The sequence below is a fragment of the Schistocerca serialis genome, chromosome 6 (genome assembly GCF_023864345.2).
Source record: "Schistocerca serialis cubense isolate TAMUIC-IGC-003099 chromosome 6, iqSchSeri2.2, whole genome shotgun sequence".
NCBI classification, from domain to species: domain Eukaryota; kingdom Metazoa; phylum Arthropoda; class Insecta; order Orthoptera; family Acrididae; genus Schistocerca; species Schistocerca serialis.
The window spans coordinates 105,141,552-105,167,796 of record NC_064643.1 but is presented as its reverse complement, the minus strand read 5'-3'; the positions used below and the strand labels follow the sequence as shown (position 1 = coordinate 105,167,796).

Sequence of the window (26,245 nt, the reverse complement as noted above, 5' to 3'; positions counted from 1 at the left end):
TGGTCCAACTGAACCGATATTTGACTGGAAATGGTTGTGTTTGGCTACCTTTTGAGTCCATTTGCAACCATTCATGGACGTCATGTTCCCAAACAACGGTGGAATTTTTAGAGATGACAAAGCGCCATGTTACCGAGCCACAATTGCCCGCTATTGGTTTGAAGAACATTCTGGGCAATTCGAGCGAATGATTTTGCCACCCAAATCTCCCGACACGAATCCCATCGAACACATGTGGGATATAACCGAGAGGTCAGTTCGCGCACAGAATCTTGCACTGTCAACACTTCCCCAGTTATGGGCGGTTATAGAGGCAACATGGCTCAATATTTCTGCAGGGGACCTCCAGAGATTTGTTGAGACGATGACACGTGGAGTTGCTGCCACAGTGCCGCGCATCCCGTGACTTGTCACCTCAGCGTGTTTCTGTCGTATTCTTATGAGGTGTCATGTTTTGGTTTAAATATTTAAACCGTTAAAATATTTCATCATCAAAAACATTGTTTGATCCTTTGGGGTCTTTCCCCATGAAACCCATGGCTTTATATTTTCCTGTTTACGTATGAGGCTTTCCTTCACATACTGTGTCCATCAAAAAATTTATTTTCTATGTCACCTTTTTCGGCAAAAGTGTTGCACTAGTTTCGATAATATTGATAGCTAACTGCCTGAAATAGTAATCTAAAGTTCTAATTGGAATAAAATTAGCAACCCTACTTGTAAAATGACGATTGTATTTTAACATTCAAGCTAATGATATTGTATGTTTTTCAACCTGTTTCATAAAACTAAAAAATGGGGAATTACTGTAACAGTTGGTACTGCTCTTTTCTGAAACACTTTTAGATTCTATCTCAAGCAACACCGTCAGTCATAGACCGTCTGTCTCCAGGGATATTTGATCCCTTTCTGCTTCCAGTGCTGCCTCAGTCTAAGATCAACTTTCATCAGTACTTTAAGGCTTTCTTTCCAGAGTTAGTGCTGATACTCATGAAACATTCAGCAAAATTTTTGCAGTTCTGTTGCAAAAAATGCTAATTTTATTGCTTAGTCTGTACTGTATCTGAGAAATTTTACTTCGGCTCGAATCCGTTGTCTGAAAATATGCCTTCGTTCACTGAAAACGTACTTAGAACCTATTTATTTATAGATCTGACAAATCAGGCAAATAAAGGCTAATAGTATTGACTACTCATTATATGCATTACATGCCAACCGATTCCATCTGTGACTGACCGCTGCACTGCCCGCGTCCATCGTCATTGCCAGTTAAGGGGATATCTTTACGTCTTTAACTTCGGCCGTGTGTTGACACGGCTACCATTTGTGAGCGGAACTTCTAGGTAAGGTATTCGACATATAGCGTTGCAAGCGGAGGTTGAGTAGATTCGTGTCGTCTTAGGAATCAGAATGTAAGCCAGACTGAAAATTTACAATCGTCTTTAATTTGGGCACTGCCGGCGAATTAACAACGGACTGACAGAACGTTGCAAGAAGTTAGTCGTCATTTCTGGTGTGCAACTGTACGCCCGCACACCGGTTCAACACAATGGCATAGTTGTCGTTATCGCTGATTTAATGTCAGTTTCTACTAACGGCGTTAATACATTCGTTTCACAACATGTGGTCTCTGTAACCAGTGGGTATTAAGCTAACAGCTAGGGTTTTTAAGTACCGGTACTTGTGGCGTAGTGAACTGATGCCTGCAGAGTTTTATTGCATACTGTTCCCAATTTGAAATTCAGCAAAAACTGTCACCTGGTACGCTGACGATACGGTGGTCTTAAGAGTTGCCAGGCGAATGAATTTAGTCTGACACGTAGGGCGATTTTACGGTCGTGTCCGGCAAGAAATAGAACTGCTGCCTGTCCAGCTTTTGTTAGGTTTTTTTTGCACAACGAAAGCCGATTCCAAGCTACAGATGTAAGCGCAAGGAAGTGGTGCAAGGTATACCATGAGGATATATAAATATACCAACCAGTGCTATTCTTAGGTCTGTGTGCTATGGTTTTCTTCATACCGATCGAGCCGAATTATATTAGGAAGAAAACTGAGTAGTTAAGAAATGCCAAATTATAAGGCCATTTCATGTTTTTTAAATTAAAGCACGATTATGGTTGATTTCGCATAAAATCACTAATTTATTATTAATAAACGATTGAAAGTACCCAACTGACTGTACTTCAGACAGGTAGTCCGTATTTTAGGGCAGATAAAGTCCAGCTAAATATAACGCCATATCAGTCTTTACTAATTGTGGACCTTGTAACTCGTGTAGCTTACAAAATAGCATCACACAGGATAAGGATACGCAACAGTAGGTAGAGTGGTAAATGTGGGGGCGTGGCGTTTAGAATGTTCAGTGTGAAGGTTTCAGTGCACTTTGTATAACGGCGATAGTAATATGGCTAGGAAAGTATTAAACTTATAAACTGCGTAACAAAATCCCACGCACCAATTCCCATTCTCACTCATATTACACGATCACTGCTCAAATTTTTTAAAAGAAATCTCTAAAATAATAACGGAAAGGCACAAATTAAAACTCACTATATTACCACAGTAGAAAGCCATGCAATACAATATATTGTTTAGTTATTTGGATTTATTACGGCTCCTCTTAATGGGAGGAAACTGCCAGTTCTGATTAGGAAGAGAAACATAGCAGTATTAGACTGCAGTACCTTTTAAACTTTAGCAGCCTGTCATTTAAACACTCACGAAGCAATATCACAATTAACATGGAATCAGTAGTACAGAAAGTGAATGGGACAGACACGTGGAGAGAATTATGGGAAGGTATAGTGAAGCTTCTCGTCTCTTAACAAGTGGCTTGAAGAAAGAATAGAAAGGAACAAGGTGGAGTGACAGTATCAGTCACGTTGGTCAGCATAACCCCCAAGAAAATATAAGAGACGTTTGAATCTGGAACCTTTGACCTAAGTCGATGAAAGAAAGACCGCCTTGTGTACTCTAGAGTCTACTGAGTTCATTTTTAAAAGTCACACCCTACCAGAAATGGAAGCTTCCTCTTTTGACACGCAGATGCGATATGCAAAGGATAAGGGTAACAATAGTACAAAGTACTATCAGCCACGTATTGCACGGTGTCTTGCAGACTTAGTGTACCTGCGGAAGACAGCTCTATGATTTTTAATTTTTTTTCAGTGTTATGTTTGGAATTCATAGTGTCATCCACATAACTCTAACACAGTTCAGGATAAACAAGAACAACGAAATAATGGGCCATACTCATCATTGAAGGACCATTCATGAGAGAACTTCGGAAAGCCTAACAGTATGGTTGCATAGGCAGTTATAATGCCGTTCTTCCAGATCCATAATCTCTGTTCTCTCACGCGAAGGAGAGAATTTTATTACAGTGGACAGAAATGGCTGAATCTATTCGAGAAGGACGTCTTTTCAGGGCACTTCATTCCTAAACCCAAAACGTGCGGTGGTTAATTTCTCGTTAATGAAATTTTATCAAGGACTTTCTTCTCTACCGACTGTAATTTCGCAACTGCACCTAAGAAAATACCTGCAGAAGAAATCAGCAGTGTCGTAGAAACATAGTTTTTTTTTTTTCTGTTCCGATGGTTCACGCGGAGGATGTAAGACACGATGTATCAAGAAATCTGCGGGAAGCGAAACCGACCATGAACAATCTATCAGCGCGGGAAAGAAAAGCTCTCAATGATTTGTCACCACAGTGGATAAGGGAAATACCACAATTGTTATGGCCTCAGTAGAATGCCATAAGAAGATTGCAATGGGATCAGTAGGAGTGATCACTGACAAGCAACGCAATGCTGTAACTTTTACCTTGTACCGCTATTAGTGGGTGATGACGTACTTTAAGCGGAGCAACGCACATACTGAGATTGCTGTGGTGATGGCGATACAAGGATACGCATTGTCACAGACAGCCATGGGGAAGGTTGGTTGGTGTTCTATCTATCTTTCATAGTGCTTCATGACCAATCCTATTTCTGAAGCAGAGCTACAAAATAACTAGATGTCGTGCATCATTCAATGACATACTCATTGTAGACAACGCAAACGTTTCGAATCGTTTCCGTTGTGCGCGTATGAAAACTAAGAATATTTTAATAGCTTACAGTGTTTTTACACTTTCCACTCAATCTTACACTGTGAACAGTATGCAACCTCTCCAAATCCTCATGATTCAATAAGTTTTCGAAGTCACAAAAAGTAACTTGCGACAAAAGCTAAACAAAGCGTTTTTATCGCAGTGTTGACATACAATACGCCACTAGCAAGTTGTTTATCAGCCTCAAACAAGTCTTTTGTTGCTGTTGGAGGTGCAAAAAAGGTAGAAAAGGTAAAGTTGTTCTCAAACTTAAGACTGATTTAATAATCGCAGTGCTGTACTCGGCATTGCCCTTTTAACGTCTCACGTTGTATCGTTGCTTCGACATTTGCTTGTCAATCCTACAGGGGTATGTAGAGGTGGGTTATAAGGACGTTAACAAGAAGGTTGAGTGGAATCCCATTCGGGTGGTACATACCATGGAACAGACGACCCCTCCAGTACTGCGACGGGCTAGAAGGCGAGACCTAAGATACATCCAGCTTGCACTACAGCAAGTAGAACACGTGGTTGGTTTTCCACCTCACCTTGTGAGCAGTGTGTTAACGTGGGCCCCTAATCACTGAATGTCTCATTCACACACAACAATTATGGTCTTTATATCTTAAAGATTTTTCACGCCCCTCTTCAACATCCGCCTCCCTGAACGGGCTGCACTAGTAACAGAACAGATACAGCAGTGAAAACAAAGAATAAAAGGAAAGAGCCTTACGATCTTTGGTGCCAGGGCAAGTCCCGCGAAATGGCACTTCCGAAGTTCCTCTGCTGAAGCGAAGCAGCCATCGCTGAACCGTTCACGTAGTTGCTGCTTGCGGGTCCCTGATGTCCCCTGTGGAGAGAAACAATAGTGCCGTAAAAGCGCCTGCTGAGAACACTGAGAAAAGTATACGCAAATACATTCCACAATGCATTTCAAATAGCGGCAATTATTCACGACTAAGTTTTGAGGCTTGGGGGGGGAAGGGGGGGGAGGAGGAGTAGCGGCGATCTCTTCTAATGAAAAAACAGCCAGATATCTGAAAGCGACCATGATTAAGGTTTTACATTGGGACCAACAAAAAGGCTACACTGCCCACTAACACGTTGCCGTAAAAAATTTGTCCCCCCTGTGAGACGTTTTCAGTAAGCTGAAGATTTATTGTTGCAACAGTGAATACAGCAGTTAAATTTACAGAGCAACAGCACAAGCAGTTATGAGGCACGAGGTATCGACCCATGCTGGAACATCCGTATTAATACGTTGTGTAGCCTCCACGGGTGGCAATGCAGCTGCTGACTCTGGCATCTAGTTGATCTCACAGATGGCGAATACTGTCCTGGGCTACGTTATACCACGCGTGCTCGCCTTGTTAACTTAGTTCTCTAAGGACTGTTGGTTGACGAGTCGCACGAGCCACTCCGTCCCATCACAGCCCATGCATGCTCTATTGGGGACAAGGGCAGAGACCGTGTTGGGCAGAGACCGTGTTGGGCAGAGACCGTGTTGGGCAGAGACCGTGTTGGGCAGAGACCGTGTTGGGCAGAGACCGTGTTGGGCAGAGACCGTGTTGGGCAGAGACCGTGTTGGGCAGAGACCGTGTTGGGCAGAGACCGTGTTGGGCAGAGACCGTGTTGGGCAGAGACCGTGTTGGGCAGAGACCGTGTTGGGCAGAGACCGTGTTGGGCAGAGACCGTGTTGGGCAGAGACCGTGTTGGGCAGAGACCGTGTTGGGCAGAGACCGTGTTGGGCAGAGACCGTGTTGGGCAGAGACCGTGTTGGGCAGAGACCGTGTTGGGCATCTTGCAGAGCACGTTGACGTTCACGCGTGGTCTTGGGAGTACCATTATCCCGCTGGAACAACACATCGCCTTCCTGATGCAAGAGCGGCAAAAGAACTGGTCGAACTACATTCAGCATGTCGTAGGCACTGGTTAACGTCCCTTGCAGAAACATCAAATGCGAACGACAGTTAACTTTTCGCATCCCAGCCTGGCGAGAGGCCAGTGTCTCTTTGGAAGGATGCACTTTACGAGACAGCGCTCAGCAGGTCTACGTCGTACGCGCAAACGACCACCACATGCGTGCAGGCAGAATCTGTTTTCATCGCTGTAGACCAAGGTGCGCCATTCCATCTTCATAGGGATCCTCTGACAGCACCAGTCGAACCGTGCAGGTTGATGCTGTGGAGTGAGTGGAAGACGGGACAGAGGTGTGTGTGCTCCTAGTCCCACTGCTAATAACCTGTTCTCAGCAGTTCGCGTTGACACATCTGGGCTCACAAGCCCTCTTAACTGTGGTAGCAGTACGACCTGCCACTGCTGCCTTTACAATACGACGATCTGTGCTGCGAGGACATCCAGACCCTCGTCTATGGGTCTGAGAACATTCAAGAGACCACTGATGCCAGTGTCGTTGCACAACTGACGCAGCATGCTCAACTTGTGAGGCAGTTCTCCGAAAGAGACAACCATCCCACCACTTTGAAGGCCACAATCTGACCCTTTTCCGACTCGCTCAGTTGGCTGTAGGAAGGACGAGTGCGCCTCCGTGGGGTGGTTGCCTGCCTGCTTCACGTGTCTGCACCAAGCTGAGCCTTTTGGCTGTGAGCTTTCGCTGTTAAAGGGCGACAATTGGCGCTCTGTTAGCTATGTCAATACGCTGTTGGCGGACGACGATGGAACCATTAGTACTACCATCCACCAGGTGGCATATGCTGTCATCGGATCAAAATCAACGTCGCCTTTCCAGGTGGACTGCATGAGCATGAAGCGATGAAACAGTTATGAAATTACCATTTTTAACACGAAAAGTCAGTTTTAGGTGCACATCTACATGATTACTCTGCAATTCACAATCAAATGCTTGGCAGAAGGTTCATCGGACATTCAATCTTTTTTCTGCCGTTCTACACCCTAAAAGCGCGCGGGAAAAACGAATACTTACATGTTTCCGCGCGAGCTCTAATTTATATTATGATCATTTCCCCCTGGTGGACATCAACAAAATATTTTCACACTTTGAGAAGGAAGTTGGTGATTGAAATTTCACCCGAAGATCATTTCGCAACGAGAAACGCCTTCGTTTTGCCACCCCACTTCGCTTATCATATCCGTAGCACTCTTCCTCCCTCCCCCCTCCCCCTTTCGGTGCAATACAAAACGAGTTGCCCTTCTTTGAACTACTTAGATGTCCTCACTAAACCCTATCTGATGCAGATCTCACAGAACACGGCAACACTCCAGAAGAGGGCGGACAAGCGTAATGTAAGCAGTCTTTCTAGTAGATCCGTTGCATTTTCTAAGTGTTCTATCAAACCGCAGACTTGTTTCCTTTCTCCACGACATTATCTATGTGATAGTTCCAATTTAAATTATTCGCAATTCTAATACTTAAAAAAAATTAGTTTAATTTACAGCCTTTTGATTTGTACGACTTATTGTGAAACCGAAATTCAGCGGAGTCTTATTAAATACTCAATTCGATGACTTCACACAGTTTATTATTTAGAATCAATTTCCACTTTCCCCAACATGCAGATATCTTGTCTGAAACATTTCGCAATCGGTTCTGATTATCTGATGACTTTACAAGACAGTAAATGACAGCATCATCTGAAAAATCTAAGAACGGTGCTCATATTGTCCCCCAATACCCATTATGTAGACGAGGAACAACAGTTTCCTTGGAAACGTCGGACATTACTTCTATTTTACTCTGCGACTTTCCGTCAGTTACTACGAACAGTGATCTTTCTGACAGGAAATCACGAATCCAGTAGCACAACTGAGAATATACTCCATAGGCAGTCAACCTGATAACAAGTCGCTCGTGAGGAATGGCGTTAAAAGCCTTTTGGAAATCTAAAATACATTCTGTGATCAAAAGTATCCGGACACCCCCAAAACATAAGTTCTTCATATTAGGTGCATTGAGCTGCCACCTACCGCCAGATATTCCATATTAGCGACCTCAGTAGTCATTAAACATCGTGAGAGAGCAGAATGGGGCGCTCCGTGGCACTCACGGACTTCGAACGCGATCAGGTCATTGCGTGTCACTTGCGTCATACGCCTGTACGCGAGATTCCCCACACTCCTAAATATCCCTAGGTCCACTATTTCCGATGTGATAGTGAAGTGGAAACGTGAAGGGACAAGTACAGCACAAAAGCGTACAGTCAGATCTCATCTGTTGACTGACAGAGACTGCCGACAGTTGAAGAGGGTCGTGATGTGTAACAGGCAGACATCTATCCAGACCATCACATAGGAATTCCAGACTGCATCAGGATCCACTACGACAGTTAGGCGGGAGGAAACTTATTTCATGGTCGAGCGGCTGCTCATAAGCCACACATCACGCCGGTAAATGCCAAACGTCGCTTCGCTTCGTGTAAGGAGCGTAAACATTGGACGATTGAACAGTGGAAAACGTAGTGGGAAGTGACGAAGCACGGTACACAATGTGGCGATCCGATGTCAGGGTGAGAGTATGGCGAATTCCCGGTGAACGGCATCTGCCAGCGTGTGTAGTGCCAGCAATGAAATTTGGAGGCGGTGGTGTTACGGTGCGGTCGTGTTTTTCATGGAGGGGCTTACACACCCCTCGTTGTTTTGCGTGGCCCTATCACTGCACCGGCCTGGACTGGCCTGCAGAGTCCTGACCTAGATCCTATAGGAGTGTTTTGCTACGCCGACTTCGTGCCAGGCCTCAACGAGCGGCATCGATACCTCTCCTCAGTGCAGCACTCCGTGAAGAATGGGCTGCAACTCCCCAAGAAACCTTGCAGCACCTGACTGAACGTATGCCTGCGAGAGTGGACGCTGCCATCAAGGCTAAGGGTGTGCCAACACCACATTGAATTCCAGCTTGAGCAATGAAGGGCACCACGAACTTTGAAGTCATTCTCAGCCAGGTGTCCGGATACTTTGGATCACATAGTGTATGCTATCAGTCTAACATCCGTTGTTAATAGCTCTCGTTACTTCGTGAGAATGAAGAGCTAGTTGTGTTCTACAAGAACAAAATTTTCTGAATCCGTATTGGTTGGTTATCAATAGATCGTTTCCTTGGTGGCAATTCATGATTTTCCAAAACAGTATGTATTCCAAAATCCTACTACAAAATCAACGTTAGTGATATGGGACTACTGTTCAGCCATTACTCCTATGTCCTTTGTTGGGTATATGTGTGACTAGTGCAACTTTACGGTCTTTAGATATCCATCTTTTGACGAGCTAGCAGCTGAATGTGATTGCTAAGTGTGAAACTATTATATCAGCATACTCCGATAGAAACCTGAATGGTATTCAGTCTGGACCAGAGTGATTTATGATGCTTCGCTACACCGAGAATATCTACAAAGTTACTCGAGTCATCAGTTCCTGGTTCGAATTTTGGACTATTTACTTCATTATCTTTGGCGAAGAAATTTCGGGAAACTGTTTAGTCACTCGGCTTCAATGGCGCTGTCATCCGTAACATCACCATTGTTATCGAGCAATGAAGGTGTTGATGGCGTCTTGCTGTTGGCATACTTTAACACATCACTGGAAACTCTCTGTTTTCTGCCAGATAGACTGTGTTCCCTTGTGGGAACTATTAAAAGATTCTCGGAGTGGAGAAGAAAGACACCGATGGTTTTGGACGTTATTCATATTGGTAGTCATATGATTCATAACGTCCTGGACGAGAGGTCCCTTATACTGAATCGACTTTAGGCCACGACTGGTTTGCGTCCGACCAAAAATGAATGATTGACGGCGTTTTATCAGAGTCTCACGAGCACACGGTAATTTTTACCGACGGTTAAAAGCAAGGGGACAATAATCGGATGTTCTGTAAACTTACAAGATTTTATCGTCAAAATATGCCTACCAGGTCACTTGTCGGCTTATTGTATGCAGATACTGTGGCTGGTCAATCCGGCACTGGAGTGCATGAGACTTGTGGAGGGAAGTTTGTGTACAAGAACGCTTAGAGCTATGCAGGCAACTCAGCATCTACTCTGACACTGCCCACCTCCTGAACAGGCAGAGTGAAGAGTTATTCTGCTGGGTCCCTGGAAACGGGGGAATCGAGGAGAACCAGGAATCTGAAAAAGCAGCGAAAGCAGCCTGAGACTTCAGCTTAACGTCCCTGGATGAGACTGTTGACTGAGGGGACAGACTGGCTGGAAGTCGCCAACAACAAGCTAGGGTCGGTCTATCCAACAATATGGCCATGGCGCACTTTATCCCGACCTCCAAGAAGGGTCTAAGTAATCTCATTCGCCTTCGTATCGGACACTGCAGGAACCACTGCCCAACGTCGCATGCTTATCGTCTGAGGCAGGGAGATACACCAGAATGCAATGTTTGAGGCGTCCCATTCACGTCATGTGTCTTAAGACGCAGGAGGGAAGCCTTTGGTCTACCGGAAGACTTTCAGGTGAGGACGAAACGAAAGCAAATTGTTAACGTTTTGTGTGGCGTCATGACTTCTGCCCAGGTTAACTGGGCTAAAGATTTTAATTTGTTATAGGGTGGACGGCACTTCTTATAGTATCGCAGTCAACCAACCATCTGAGTGCCACTCGCTTGTTTATTAATTCCATTAACGTATGGTAACGGCATGAAGAGAGATACTGTAGGTTGTAGCTGAATTTTGTTCCCATTACTGAGGATGTAGCTATATGGTCTATGTTATTCGTTTTAACGACGGTAAGTACTCCTATAGGAGAACCACGATGTTGGGATAGAGTGCTAATGACGACGCTCTTTAACGCCCGACAATTCTGTCTGTGTACCTCCATCATCCGACCGCTTCCAACACTGGTGATCTAAAAATTGAGCACCTATATACACCGTAGTCATCAATAAAAAACTGTCGTGCCAAATCGGCAAAAACAGCTGTAGTGTCAGAACCGCTTGAGGAAAGCGTAGATTGTCCTCTCCCCGCCCCGCGAACTGTTGTTAATACACCCTAGGCCGTAAGTGTTGAGCAACATAAAAATTTTACACGCGTGCGGCGTACGTAACAGTAATGAACTCTGGTTTAAAAAGCAGTTTGACGGCATCGAAAAGGGTCACAAAAATGATCCACCTCAAAGCAACCAATAAAGCACCTGGAGTAATAAAACATTTTGTTCGGATGTTTGTGTGTGTACTTATCTGTTCACTACATTCGCTCGCTGTGGACATGTATCAGTAATCTAGAGCTCTTTTCCTGTTCGGATTTATGATATCGTGATACTGCTGTATTATGCCTGAAAGAAACGAATGCGACGCAGTTAAAGCTTTTGCAAGAACAAGGGAAATCGCAGGTGCAGATTTCGAAAACTGTGGAATGTTCACGCCGCTCAGTACAATATGCTATTGAGCGATTCGCCACGACCAGGTCGTGTGTTAATAGCCCCAGAACCGGGCGCAAACGGACCATAGCAGACCGTGAAGACCGAATGATAGTAAGAGAGTCGCTAAAAGATAGGAAGACAACCTCTCTTGACCTCGGTGCTGAGCGGAAAGGGTATAAAGCCAGGAAGAAGCCATGGCTCTCTGTCGAGAATAGAGAGGTACAATATGGTTCAAATGGCTGTGAGCACTATGGGACTTAACATCTGAGGTCATCAGTCCCCAATAACTTAGAACTACTTAAACCTAACTAACCTAAGGACGTCACACACACCCATGTCCGAGGCGGGATTCGAACCTGCGACCGTAGCGGTCGCGCGGTTCTAGACTGAAGCGCCTAGAACCGCCCGGCCACACCAGCCGGCGGTACGGTATGAGTGGACTGTAAAACGCCAAACGTTCACCGAACCAGATTGGGCAAATATTGTGCTGTCTGACGAAGCAAACATTCAGGTAGGTTTGTCAACTTCACCCTCTAACACATACCAGTTTAGGTAGAAAAATGTATTAATACAAAAACTCATGAATGGAATCTCTACAATATTTATTAACATTTCAGATTTTTGGTACACTAAGTCTTACGTATATCCGTTGTCGGATGGGTGAGGAATGTAAGCGAGAGTGTCGGGTACCTATCATAAAACACGACGCAGGGACAGTCACGGTCTGGCGTTGCATGAGCGTTGCAGGAGTGGGACAGATGGTCGTACGTGGAAGTCGCATGGATTCCACGAAGTATATAGCCGTCCTAGAATCTGATTTACTGCCCTCTTTTATGGCCTTTGTTGCCGATACAAACATGGGAGGCGTTAAATTCCAGCACGATAAAGCAACCTGCCATAAAATTGTTCGCACAAAACTTCACTTCGGGAAAATAATATCCAGCTTCTAGAATGGCCTGCCCAATCACCTGACCTGAACCCCATACAGCATTTATGGGGTTTATTGAAGCGCAAAGTCAGGCGGCACACTGTAACTCAAAAGAATAATTAAGGCTCAGGCGGTCTTGAGTGGAACGCCGTAAGTGCTGAGGAGTGTAAAAAGCTAGTGTAATCTCTAGCAAAAACAATTTCTGATCTAATGAGGACAAAAGGTGAGCCCACAAAATATTGATTTTGTGTTACCAATAAACATTATGAACTCTACTAATTATTTATGTTTATTTAATTTTCTTATTTTTTCGTAACACTCAAAGTTACCTACGCTCAATGCAGCACGTTATGATTTCATACGGGATAGACAGGAAGACTACTTGAAATGCTGGATGACATCAAAAATGGATGAAGTTACCAACACATGAAGGAAGAAGCACAGAAAGGTTAAAGTCTAGCTAGTCTTTAGAATACCCCTTTCAGAGAGAGATCAAAGACGAAATATATCCCTGCAAGACACACTCCCGACATATTGTCGGTCGAACAGCAACCAATACAGTACTAAGAATGTATAATTTAGTGACAACAGTTAATTTAATAATTAATTAATTAATTTTACCTCGTTGTTAACGGTTTTGGTACACAGTACCATCCGCAGCCGATCCCCCGGCTGACAAATATTTGACACGCCATGAAGCAACAAACTAAATTTGCGACTGTAGACGCAAACACACCCTTTTCCTTTTATGAAATGAAATTCTCATAGAATCCACAGAAAATTTAAGCAATTAATCAAATCCATCCATCGATGTGAGTAGGGGTTTTCCTACCATTCTACAGACAAAACAATAAAGAGGAATATTATTAATGATCTTCAGTCATTTAGTATTACTAATACTGTTTTATTACATTATTCACTTATTTACAATACAAACTAGGTACACCCAATAACTTCTAAACTTTATCTCTATTTTTACCTTTTACCGTACGTTGACAAGTCCCATTCACAGGCACAAACGCGAACCAAACTTAAACATCGAGAGTCACACTCTTTGGGAACGAAAGTCCGCCCTACTTCTTTTCGGGCTCCGTGCCTCATTCTGTAAAAACGGAACCCTTATGGGATCCGTCCGTCCGTTAGCCTGTTCGTCCACACGCCTCTTAAAAGCCCTTTTTGGAAGGATAGGTAGACATATCAAGCTCATATTTATCTCTTTAAAATCTATGGTCCCGTAGCGGTGTAAAAAATGTAGCTTCTACGTGATTTTGACAATCACCAACTCACTCTTCAAAACCTATGAGGGTCTTCACATGAAATTTAACAAGAAGCAAATTTTCACTATAAAAGTGAAGTAAACAAATCTGAAACTTGTTAAACTTTAAACTGTAAAAAAAAAATCTTTTTTCATTTTAATATACATTGCACTCATCATCGTCAAAAGCATAATAGACTATCATTACTGCGTGCAAATGTAAAATATAAGCTGGAGTCATGTTTTAGTACGTAAATAAAAAAATGTTTCATCACATCACACACACACAAATTATTTTTACAGGGTGTTACAAAAAGGTACGGCCAAACTTTCAGGAAACATTCCTCACACACACAAATAAAGAAAAGATGTTATGAGGACATGTGTCCGGAAACGCTTAATTTCCGTGTTAGAGCTCATTTTAATTTCGTCAGTATGTACTGTACTTCCTCGATTCACCGCCATGATTTCATACGGGATACTCTACCTGTGCTGCTAGAACATGTGCCTTTACAAGTACGACACAACACGTGGTTCATGCACGATGGAGCTCCTGCAAATTTTAGTCGAAGTGTTCGTACGCTTCTCAACAACAGATTCGGTGACCGATGGATTGGTAGAGGTGGACCAATTCCATGACCTCCACGCTCTCCTGACCTCAACCGTCTTGACTTTCATTAATGGGGGCATTTGAAAGCTCTTGTCTACGCAACCCCGGTACCAAATGTAGAGACTCTTTGTGCTCGTATTGTGGACGGCTGTGATACAATGCGCCTTTCTCCAGGGCTGCATCAGCGCATCAGGGATTCCATGCGATGGAGGGTGGATGCATGTATCCTCGCTAACGGAGGACATTTTGCACATTTCCTGTAACAAAGTGTTTGAAGTCACGCTGGTACGTTCTGTTGCTGTGTGTTTCCATACCATGATTAATGTGATTTGAAGAGAAGTAATAAAATGAGCTCTAACATGGATAGTAAGCGTTCCCGGACACATGTCGACATAACATTTTCTTTGTGTGTGAGGAATGTTTCCTGAAAGTTTGGCCGTATCTTTTTGTAACACCCTGTATACTGTGAAACGCAATGGTCCCATAACACTCCCCTGTGGCACGCCAAAGGTTAGGTCTGTAGACGTCTCTCCATTGAGAACAACAAGATGTGTTGTGTTTGCTAAAAACTCTTCAATTCAGCCACACAGCTGGTCTGATATTCCGTAGGCTCTTACTTTGTTTATCAGGCGACAGTGCGGAACTGTATCGAACGCCTTCCGGAAGTCAAGGAAAATGGTATCTACCTGGGAGCCTGTATCTAATATTTTCTGGGTCTCATGAACAAATAAAGCGAGCTGGGTCTCACACGATCGCTGTTTCCGGAATCCATGTTGATTCCTACAGAGTAGATTCTGGGTTTCCAGACAGCTGCAAATGAACTTACCCGAGTTCGTAGCTCGCGAAGACGTCAGACAGAGCGTGGTAGAAGGTCAACGGACCTTCCTGTTGGCCGTTGGTCACGTAGGGGTTTCTCGGCTGCGGTGAGGGCGGCTCCGCCTCCGCTTGTCGCTGCTGCTGCTGCTGCTGCCCTGGACCGGCGCCTCCTGTGAATCCGGCGTCCCACTCGTGTGGCTGCGGGGCTGGCCCGGACCTAAGGCCGGGAGTCACCTGCTGCGGGGCCGTCGGCTGTCGTGCTAGCGCGGCGCTGGGTTCGCCGTCAGTGGCTGCGGGGCAGACAAGCGCGGCGGTCAGCTCCACTGCTCTGGCTCAGCAGTACTCGCGGACTTACGTCCAAGCGAGTTTGATGTTTGTACATTTGTTAATAAATCACATGACAGCTAATTACAAGTCGTGCACTGCAAAGTCTGTGTGGAGCCTTTCACTGAAGATTAGAAAGAAATAGAATTGGGGAACATGGGAGAGTAGCATGGTTCACAACAGAATGTTAAAAGCAGGAATTGTTCCAATCTTTGCTCCAAGTACTCTTTGTCCTCCAGGGTAGTGCGCTTGCTGTGAAAAATTTGATCTTAATAAATTCTGTTTAGGTGTTGCTCATGTCCATTCAGGCGAATGAATAATTGAATAGAACGCAGCATGTCATTCTCAATGGAGAGAAGCCTTCCGAAGTAAGAGAGATTTCAGGTGTGCCGCAGGGGAGTGTCGTAGGACCGTTGCTATTCACATATATACGTAACTGACCTTGTGGATGACATCGGAAGTTCACTGATGCTTTTAGCGGATGATGCTGTGGTATACCGAGAGGTTGTAACAATGGAAAACTGTACTGAAATGCAGGAGGATCTGCAGCGAATTGTGGTGCAGGTAATGGCAATTTAATCTCAATGTAGACATGTGCTACGAATACACAGAAAGAAAGATCCCATCTCATTTAGCTACAATGTATCATGTCAGCAACTCGAAGCAGTTAATTCCATAAATTATCTGGGAGTACGCATTAGGAGTGATTTAAAATGGAATGATCATATAAAGTTGATCGTCGGTAAAGCAGATGCCAGACAGATTCATTGGAAGAATCCTAAGGAAATGCAATCCGAAAACAAAGGAAGTAGGTTACAGTACGTTTGTTCGCCCACTGCTTGAATATTGCTCACCAGTGTGGGATCCGTACCAGATAGGGTTGATAGGAAAGATAGAGAAGATCCAACGGAGAGCAGCGCGCTTCGTTACAGGATCATTTTGTAATCGCCAAAGCGTTACGGAGATGTTAGGTAAACTCCAGTGGAAGACTCTGCAGGAGAGACGCTCAGTAGCTCGGTACGGGCTTTTGTTGAAGTTTCGAGAACATACCTTCACCGAGGAGTCAAGCAGTATATTGCTCCCTCCTACGTATATCTCGCGAAAAGACCATGAGGATAAAATCAGAGAGATTAGAGCCCACACAGAGGCATACCGACAATCCTCCTTTCCACGAACAATACGAGACTGGAATAGAAGGGAGAACCTATAGAGGTACTCAAAGTACCCTCCGCCACACACCGTCAGGTGGCTTGCGGAGTATGGATGTGGACGTAGAATATGGCTATTACTGCTACTAACCTGAGATGATCTGCTGCGAACTGGCTCGTTGGAAAGCCAGTATCTCAGTTAACAGCAGTATTGCCTCATGCGTTAGACATTCTCAGAAGTCCTCCCTGATACAATAATTTAACAACAGCCGTATGTACTTTAGAAATTCATTTTATGAACTTCTTATATGCTACAAGTTTCGGTGTTACATTCATGCCATCTTCAGGCCTCACACGTCATAGTCGTAAAATCGCTATACACGGAAGGAGCTATATAACTGGATCCGTGCATCAAATCGCTATGCAACAGTTCTTGCTGGCTAGGCGACACAGTCCATAATGGATCAACAAAGATTCTCACAAGTGTTCAGTTCCACTACTTAGAGTAACAAGTCTCTGCCAGATAACTGCAGTTTCAGTATGGAAGCGAATAGATTTCTGTGTTTTCGGATACATATCCACATAACATATTTTCTTTCTTTGTGTGTGAGGAATGTTTCCTGAATGTTTGGCCGTACCTTTTTGTAACACCCTGTATATATGATGCCCCTTGCCTGCTTCTTTTCGTATGTCGGGGCTACTCTGAGGTACTGCTGTAGAGATTTTGACATGGGCTTTGAGTTCCAGGAATTGATATTTTGCCAGTATGGGGCCGAACCGCACAATAACCCCGGGTTCGGTGTGGGGCGGCAGTGGGGTGGGTGGACTTCTGTGGCCTGTTATGGGGTTGTGAACCACTAAGGGCTATAGCGGGACGAAGCCTCTCCGTCGTTTCTAGGTCCCCGGTGTAATACAATACAAAAATAACCAAACACGAGTTCATAATTTGCTTTAAGGAAAGAAGAACACTATCAAAGTAAATAGCGTTTGACATCAATAACTGGAGTGTTACAATTTCAACAATACCACTTTTAAGTCAATACAGAAAATGAAGACATCTGGTGTGAAAAAACCACTTGTTTCGAAGGTAATAAGGGTATCCCTAAGAAGAATGTTATTCGACTAATAGAAATACAGAAGCAGTAATAGATTTTTAACTAGCTCCATCTTCCATTACTAATACAATGGAACTTAAATTTATGTGATTAATGTTATAACATTCTCATTTAGATGGCTGCAATTTTTAAGCGTTGCTTTTAGGTTTTAAAGATGTATTGCCATTGCATCACATAATACGTACTGTAGCTGCTAACGTATTCTCTCTTTCTCAGAAAACCACTACATTATCAGTAGTATACAACCGTATTCCCACCATTTTATTGGACAGTGACCGGTATGAAAAGCTTTAGAGTGTAAATATTTTGTCACCAATTTGATAGTCCGTAACCCACTGGTCTATAGCGGTCGACAATCTAGCATTCTGGTTGTGGACTGTATGTTTTGCTGAATTATTCGACAGTCGGTGGGAGTGATTCACTGAACAACTATCTGTTCATGACGGTGGTGATATTTGGTTTGTGGGGCGCTCAACTGCTCTGCTATCAGCGCCTGTCCAAATTCCAATCATTACACAACCCGGTCTCGCCACCTTCGCTAATGATGATGAAATGGCGAGGACAACACAGTCACCCAGTCCCAGGGCAGACAGAACTCCCGACCCGGCCAAAAATCAAATCCATGATCCAGAGTCGGATCAGTATTGGTGCTGACAGAACTTTTAGCGGAGCCAGGAAGGGCCTTAAGACCTCCCGAATTCGAAGCTATTAGAGGCAGCCTGACACTGGTTTTATTAAGATCTCGTCAGCCACCACACCCACGAAGTTGGGAAACGCTGTAGGAATGTGCGTTTCACGGAATATCAGTGCGGATTCGAAAGAATAATGAAGCACCAAACGGTATACTTAGCTATAAACAGCGGCGCGAGTTTAAACAGTAGTCCACTGTCTGATTGAATCCAGGCAGGGAGTACACTTGTACAACAAAGCACGCAGCACCTGAAGGAGGTGGCAAGATCGGTTGTCGAATTTTTGTGTAGAACACGGAAAAACACCATTAATCGCGAGAAAACGTGAGAGCTCACATAAAATTCGTAAACCTTCGAGGTTACTAGCGACAACAGAGCCCCCCGCTAGCCCACGTCCCAACTCTCTCAGCAGAAAGAAAAACCAGTCCCAAGTTGCAAATTTTTACTTTTTATTCATTCGTTGTCTAGCTTTGAGCCGAGACCCATTTTCAAATCGACATAATCGTGTCGAAACTTGCGTTTCCGAACATGTCAAAAATATGCATTGAAACTTCCTGGCAGATTAAAACTGTGTGCCAGACAGAGACCCAAACTCGGGACCTTTGCCTTTCGCGGGCAAGTGCTCTACCATCTAAGTGGAGTCACGGTCCGGCACACAGTTTTAATCTGCCAGGAAGTTTCATAAAAGCGCACACTCCGCTGAAGAGTGAAAATCTCATTATGTGCGTTGAACATCTGCAGTACATACAGATAACTGTAGGCACTGTAAATGTTCAGTGCCTATTTTGACATATTCGGAAATGCCAGTTTCGGCTACGTTATGACGATTTGAAAATGGGTCTCGGCTGGAAAATAGACACCCGAATGAATGAAAAGTAAAAATTTACCTCTTTGGCTGTTTTTTAGTTCTACTGATTAAGAGATGTTTGTGACCCAAGCTACTCCACCCTGCTGGGAGTCCGTCAAAACTTTCTTCCGAACGCAATTTATGTTACATTCTTTCTCGTCCTGTATCGTTGACGGTCAGATTGCATTTCACCATTTTGAACATATTCTGTGGCGAGACGGCCAGTATAAATCGACCTAAGTACAAGGTGGTTGTGATTAAACTTTCGCTACCTGAGAGGACCCCATGAACGAGTGATCGTAGAACTTAAACTTTGGGAAATTTGGATGGACACGCGGCAGAGAAAGACTAAACCATTGAAAAAAATCTTAATTTCCACGTGAGGGGGTAACATTTGTTAACTGCGTACCATGTTTACGTCCCAAGTTACTAACGTTGCCTAGTGTGCTTCAAAGACAGCGTAGAACCGTATCAGAGGTAACATGTCGCAGTACTTCTCAGTGAATTTCGGACGGAGGAGCATGGAAAGGTCAGCTGTCACACAGCTCGTGCACCACTTGACGATCGTGCGTTTCATCCGGCATTCTCAGCAGTGGCAACAGTAACTTGAACAATTTGTGGCCCAAATGACCATCGGCCTCTTCAAGGAGCATCTACCAATTCGCCAATTGATTCGAACTTTCGTGTTCAACCCCGACGCGGTAAGAGGACCTCTCTGTATCCATTTAATGTGTTTACATTTGAAGAGCAGAAGCACTGTTGCTGCTGTTCTAATAAAACAGCTTTACTAGTAGAAGCCGGATCACTTTGTCCATACCAAAGTTGACTGACTGCAGCTGTAAAGCACACTAATGCTTGTGTTTCAGTTGTAGGTCGCCTTACCAGCACCGCCGCCTAATGGCAAGTCATGACGTTAACACCAACAACGACGCAAATCCTCCAGCGCGCAGTCTGAAGACTGGCTCAGGTAGCGGAAGTTTGATTCTACAGAACGACCAGCGATCAGTGTAACAAAGGCAGCTGAGCAACTGCAACAGAGCTCCGGCAGTTCCACCCACAACAGCAGTGACACCGCAAGCTGGGGTAATCTGAACTCTTCCCCTCTCAACGTTCTCAGCATTTCAGTACCACCTTCGTGCCAGACTTGGGGAATATGCGCACACAATAGCGCGCGCGGTTTCTTTTTAATTTTGTGCTCTTTAGAAGTAAAGCTTATTCTTTTTCAGAGAAGTCTTTACGAAGGAAATGAGAAGTTGCGCGCAGCCTACCCATTGTGTTCTCCCCTTCCTCTGCAAATGAACATTACTGTTCGTGGGGAATGAGTGTGTTCCCTAGTCGAAACAATTTCTGTTGCTCCCTGGTCCCAGCATTGTGACGTTTCTTGTAGCATGGAAGAGTAGGGATAGAGGCGGGGTGGGGGGGGGGGGGGGGCGGAGGTGAGGCTGCGGAGTAAATTGCTGTTTGTACCTCTGCTGGGAAAGCGCCCTACGTACACAAGAGACCTCGCGAAAAAGATTTCTCTCGCATTGTCCAGTCGCCACCCTGTGTGTTTGTACAGGATCGAATGAATAGCTTTCGCTTTAATTTGGGTAAAGGGCGTTAGTGACACGGAATGTTAATCACTTCGCTTTATTTTATGGACACTCTGCTGAAACTGATCAATGCGCAGTTCCCATGACAATGCTCACATCCGTATTCCATTCTTTAACGAAACTGAAGTTCACCACCACCACCACCACCACCACCACCAAGTCCGGTGGTTTCAGCGTTGGGTCTGTTAGTTCATCTTCTGTTTGGTATACCAGTGTTTCCTTTTGCTGCTGGTTGGTAACTATGACTTAGCCGAACTCTAACAAGAAATCCTCAGTATTTGGCTCCATCACTGTTCTGAAGCTCACAATCCATCTTACGAAAGCCCTTACCCGCAGGAGTAGTGCAGTGTAACTGGTAGACTATTCAACCACTTCCCTCATACACGGAACTTTTTGTCTCCTTTCGTTTTTGTATGTGTTGTGCACTGCGTAATATATAAGACGCTCCTGTCACTGTTTTATGAAGTTCTTTCGTGCTCCCACAACCCACAAAAGAAGTTGCGGAATATTATATTACATCACTGCTTACCCTCGTTTCTCCGATGAGCCATGGCCAGCTACCTAGAACCTAGAAATGCCTAATTGTTCTTTCAGTATTTGTTCGAGGTAGTAACAGAAATCTCACTGCTTTAGATCGAATGAAGGAAACATAATGCGGTTTTTATACAGAGATTGTTATTTTACCATTCCACATCGTGATCTGATTTAATAATTATTCTTGGTGTAACTTTAGAAATTTTCCCGTGTTTCACAGACGTACAGATTCTTAAAATCTTGACCGGAACCTACATCAGCACTCTTATGCCATCACCGCCACTTCGCCTTCATCATAATACCCCGATGTTTTAAACGTAAATTTAGGCAACAGTAACTGTCATTTGAAAAATCAAGCCAGCTCCCCAGCTACTCTAACCATTGTGTTAACTATGCTGCTTGTGTATGAAACGTCACCTTGCAACAGTTCCAAGAAAAGGCATTGCTGGCGTTATCTTAGTCCCATAGGTAGTAGAGATTTTTTCGTTCAAACGAAACGGAATGAAATTAGTCATGGACTTACAGAAAAGCTGTAAATACTGATGCAATGTTCGACTAACATTTTCAGCGCTTATTTTTATGAATTGGCGTCTCTAATTCGAAAAATTGCATTCTGTGTGACAGGCTCCCTAGGCACAGGCGCATTAAAAGTGTTGTAGCTTCCAAACAATATAGCAAATATGGTAGCCAGGCAGCGATCAATTTATAACACTGACAGTGGAAGATTGAAATTAATTGTCAAATGTCAATTTGTAACCAGAGCTCGGCCCCACGAGCAATTCCTGGGTCACCGACTGGCGATTATATCAGCTGCAACATCTTAACAATCACTTGTTTCAACAGCCAAGTGAGCGGCCAGGACTTGGGCCACTCGGGCACACACTAATTGTAGATACGCAAGGCTGAAGGAAGTGCTCGTTACACAGCGTTCTGAAACTATTATCCACGCCTTCCGACGCAAACAGATTCCAGTCTGCTAATAACGCACAATTTCGCAATCGCCGAACTATAATCCCCGTGGAGTACAACGTCTAATACTGTCGCCTCAACAGAAATGGTAAATATCTGCAATAGCTCCCTTGAATTCACAGCTGCGATATGGACCACCAGCTTCAGCCTCGCTAATTAACTCAAAAGCTGCTAGCGTGAGCCTCGCAGGAATTAAATTCCCATTCATACATAACAAGGAAAATCTGCAACAACATCAACCGTGCCAGCGGCTGCCTGGCTAAGCTATGCAGCACTTCCAACCCAACTGCAACAACTCAAATGAACTCTACTACTGCCCGGTTCATCTGAGCAGCACCTGAAAGCACTGGTAAATTTCAAGAGTAAACTGCTACTAAACTAACGAACACAGTGGCTAACCAGATGATATCTGCAGCATTAACTCTTAACTGCGACAACCCAAATAAGCAGTAACTTCCCCGCTGATCCTTGAAAAAGAAAAAACTCATTAACATTTGACGTTAGTCGTAAGCAACTGATTAACAACCGTGAAAGAATTTCCTTCAAGGAACGGAAAAGCCAGTTCAACCACTTCGAGTTGGCCCACAGCACAACCCACTGAAGCACAATTGGTAACCCCTGCGTTCGTGCCGAACCTCCCAATGTCCCCCCCCCCCCCCATCCTCGTCCTACCCTACCCGAGAAGGCATTGCTAGCTTACCTCCATATTAGACCAGCGCGTCATTCAAACTAAACCACTTGCCTAGTTAGCCGAAAGGCGAGAGATACGCTCCCGCCATGTCCGATACACCACAGCTTGTATTATTAAAACTTCAATGTTTAAACTTCCATGTATTAAATAAAATAGAGAATAATGCAATAGAAGCGCTGCAACACGTTTGGTTGAAAGGGGAGGGGGGAAATAATAGTGAGTCTAAAGTAACAGAATGATTCCATTCCTGTCATTCCTGCGAAACGATCGTCAAGTGTCGCCACAGATCGAATGATTTGTATCAGTTCGTGGTTTTTGTTGCATGAATTCAATTACAACCACAAAGCAGCTGCAAAAATCAGTTTACATTTATTCCAATACCTTTAATTAGTTACAACTCATTTACGGCTGCTCTTCCCATGACAAGCACGAAAAACCAAGTTTTTTTTTAATCCGAAAAAAGTAAATACAATACGTGCAGAAATAAGTAAATATAAAGCACTCTGGAAGATATTTATCTCACAAAATACGTAGATAATCTCACTGTTTCACTTTCGATGTGATATGCCAATAGTCCTTGTTAAGGTGTATCAACTTCCTTTCGTCTTTATCAGCATGTACTGATCATCACACGAACGTATGCACAAAAGTGTGAGAGAGATGTTGTTGAACGTGAATGATAATTTCTTGACGAGAGACAACGTTACCCTCGTGAAACTGTGTTCGTTAATACTAGAAAATTTTGGGAAGACTTGCGACAGTCCTGCAGGTTTCATTGTAAACCTTAAGTTGTGAACATGAAAATAAAATGAGAGATTATAGCGTTTACAGAGGAATAGTGACAAGCTATTTACTTTAATGGAACAGGAAAATGTAGGGAAGAAAGTGGTCCCCATCCATTATACCGTAGCTAAATACTGTTACATATATAGATGTACGTCACGAACAGTATTTACGCTGTTACACCATCACCGTCAGGGCTGTGGGACTTCTTGTGGACATACAGATTTGGTGTAAGAGACCTGGAATGATTACACAACATGTGGTTGCATGGGTACCCATCTTTCTTCTACAATTCTTTAGTTCCTCCACCAAAACTACTTAATGGAGACGTTGAAACTTCCGTAAAATACAGATGGACAAGTTTCCTGCTTGCACCTGTGTTTGCTTCAGTGCATTATGTTGGTATTATATTAGAACAAATAAGCCCTCGGCCACAAATATTAAGTCAAAATTGACGAGGTTTCGACACTATTATGAGCGTCGTCTTCAGAATTAAACTAACTGTTCTGAAACATATTACGGATATAATACATTAATAAAAATTAAGGTTTGTACTGACTGGATAAAGATGCAGTACTTACAAGTCACATTTTAAAAAATCTAAGCCGGAAAGGCGACGTCAGTAATAGTTGTAAATAAGATGGCGAGCCGCTAAGGGCTGCTCGTACTTGAGTGCACAAGGTTTCAAAAAATGGCTCTGAGCACTATGGGACTCAACTGCTGTGGTCATCAGTCCCCTAGAACTTAGAACTACCTAAACCTAACTAACCTAAGGACATCACACACATCCATGCCCGAGGCAGGATTCGAACCTGCGACCGTAGCAGTCGCACGGTTCCGGACTGCGCGCCTAGAACCGCGAGACCACCGCGGCCGGCTGCACAAGGTTTGCAAGAACTATTAATGACGTCGCCTTTCCGGCTTAGATTTTTTAAAATGTGACTTGTAAGTACTGCATCTTTTTCCAGTCAGTACAAACTTTAATGTTATTAATGTATTATATACTTAAGATGTTTCAGAACAGTTAGTTTAATTCTGAAGGCGACGCTCATAGTAGCGTCGAAACCTGGTCAATTTTGACTTAATATTTGTGACCGAGGGCTTATTTGTTCTAATGTAATTCTGACACGGTCACTGAACCTTAGCAGCTATGTTCAAAGTTTTATTATGTTGGTAGGCGGTTAACGCAGTTAGAACAATCTTTCCAATTCGGCGCTTGGTGTGGCGTACACACCATCGTCAATGACATGGCGTCGTCACGGAATTTCCCTCTCTTGCCTTCCCGACCGCGAACAAGTGATACGAGGTGGAGGATAAAAATGACACACACAAGTGTGTCTTAATCAAAATACGTGGCATCTGCCACATGTTAGACGTTCATGGAGTCGATGGGTTGAAGGTATTCCACGCAGACGAGTTGAAATGGAGCGAAAAATGAGGAGACGACGATAGCAAAGCAGAAAATTATCCTGCGACTTCGTGACGAATGACAATATCTGTGGCAGATGAGAGAAACTATAGCGAAAAGCGTAGAGTCAGTGCTCAGTTGGAAATAGGCAGGATGCATGCACGTTCAGGAAGTACCCCAAACCTACGCCTGTGCGAAACTAAGGTGTGCAGTAAATGGCAATCGGAAAACAACGGAAATGAGCGCGAGACACGTAACCCGTTGACACTCATCCAACACGGCCTGTAACCACAGCTGAAGGGGGAACAGGACAGACACGTTTCGTGCTTTTAGGAAACATTTTCATTTGAAGATCATTGGGACTGTGCACCAAAGAGGAGAGTGCAGTTATCTGTAGTTTAAAAGCGAACAAGCACCTATCTAACAAAGGAAGAAACTGATAAATTCAAACCAGTAAAAAAAAAAATTCCTGATTAGGCACTCTCTTGAACTGGGTACCTAGATTCAAGAATTGGGAAGTTATGTTAGTTGCATGGTAAACAGCAGTGTTCGTTGCAAAGTTGCATGAAAGTAATTGTGTCCTGTACACAGGACTCCGTATTTACAATAGCAGGTAACTTCTTTTTCTCCAAATAGATTGCACTCATGCAAGCCACCAATAGTACGTAAGTATCAGTGATATACCTGAGGAAACCACAGCTTATAAGTTCTTTTCTAATTTTCTTGATTAAATTTAGAGAGCATAAGCATGAGTAGCACTCAGTCACCGCTGAAGAATATTGTTAACGCCGCGCAAGGCTTGATGTTTACCTTTACTCTTTCCGCATCCCTGTATGTTCTCTTCCTTCGTGGGAGATAACACCATCAATTAATTATTAATAAACAAACTGGACGATGGCTGTGGAAGCAGATAGGATGTAAAGTACTCTAGCTGCCATGGTTAAGTCACAACAACGGGAAACGCTGGGGAAAAAAAATTATGCCGTAATTTGCAGCAGAAGAGTGGAAGTGCGATAGACAGTACACTGCAGGACTACGTAACCCCTGCACGAAAAACTACAAATGAAAAAGCTTTGCTTAATTTCAATCCGTTGCGAACACTTGACTGC

The 26,245-nt window shown here is 43.9% G+C and overlaps 1 protein-coding gene across 1 annotated transcript in view; it reads right to left on the bottom strand.

The window, feature by feature from the left end:
- The window catches only part of LOC126484664 (E3 ubiquitin-protein ligase TRIM71-like), a 90,258-nt gene extending 68,956 nt beyond the window's left edge, over positions 1-21,302 (bottom strand). Inside the window, exons 1-3 of the mRNA XM_050108256.1 lie at positions 21,281-21,302; positions 15,047-15,326; positions 4,827-4,943 (exon numbers count right to left, since the gene is read on the bottom strand). Of these exons, the coding sequence (XP_049964213.1) occupies positions 4,827-4,943; positions 15,047-15,326; positions 21,281-21,302 (419 nt within the window). The remainder of the gene's footprint in view (positions 1-4,826; positions 4,944-15,046; positions 15,327-21,280) is intronic.
- Positions 21,303-26,245: the final 4,943 nt, after the last annotated feature.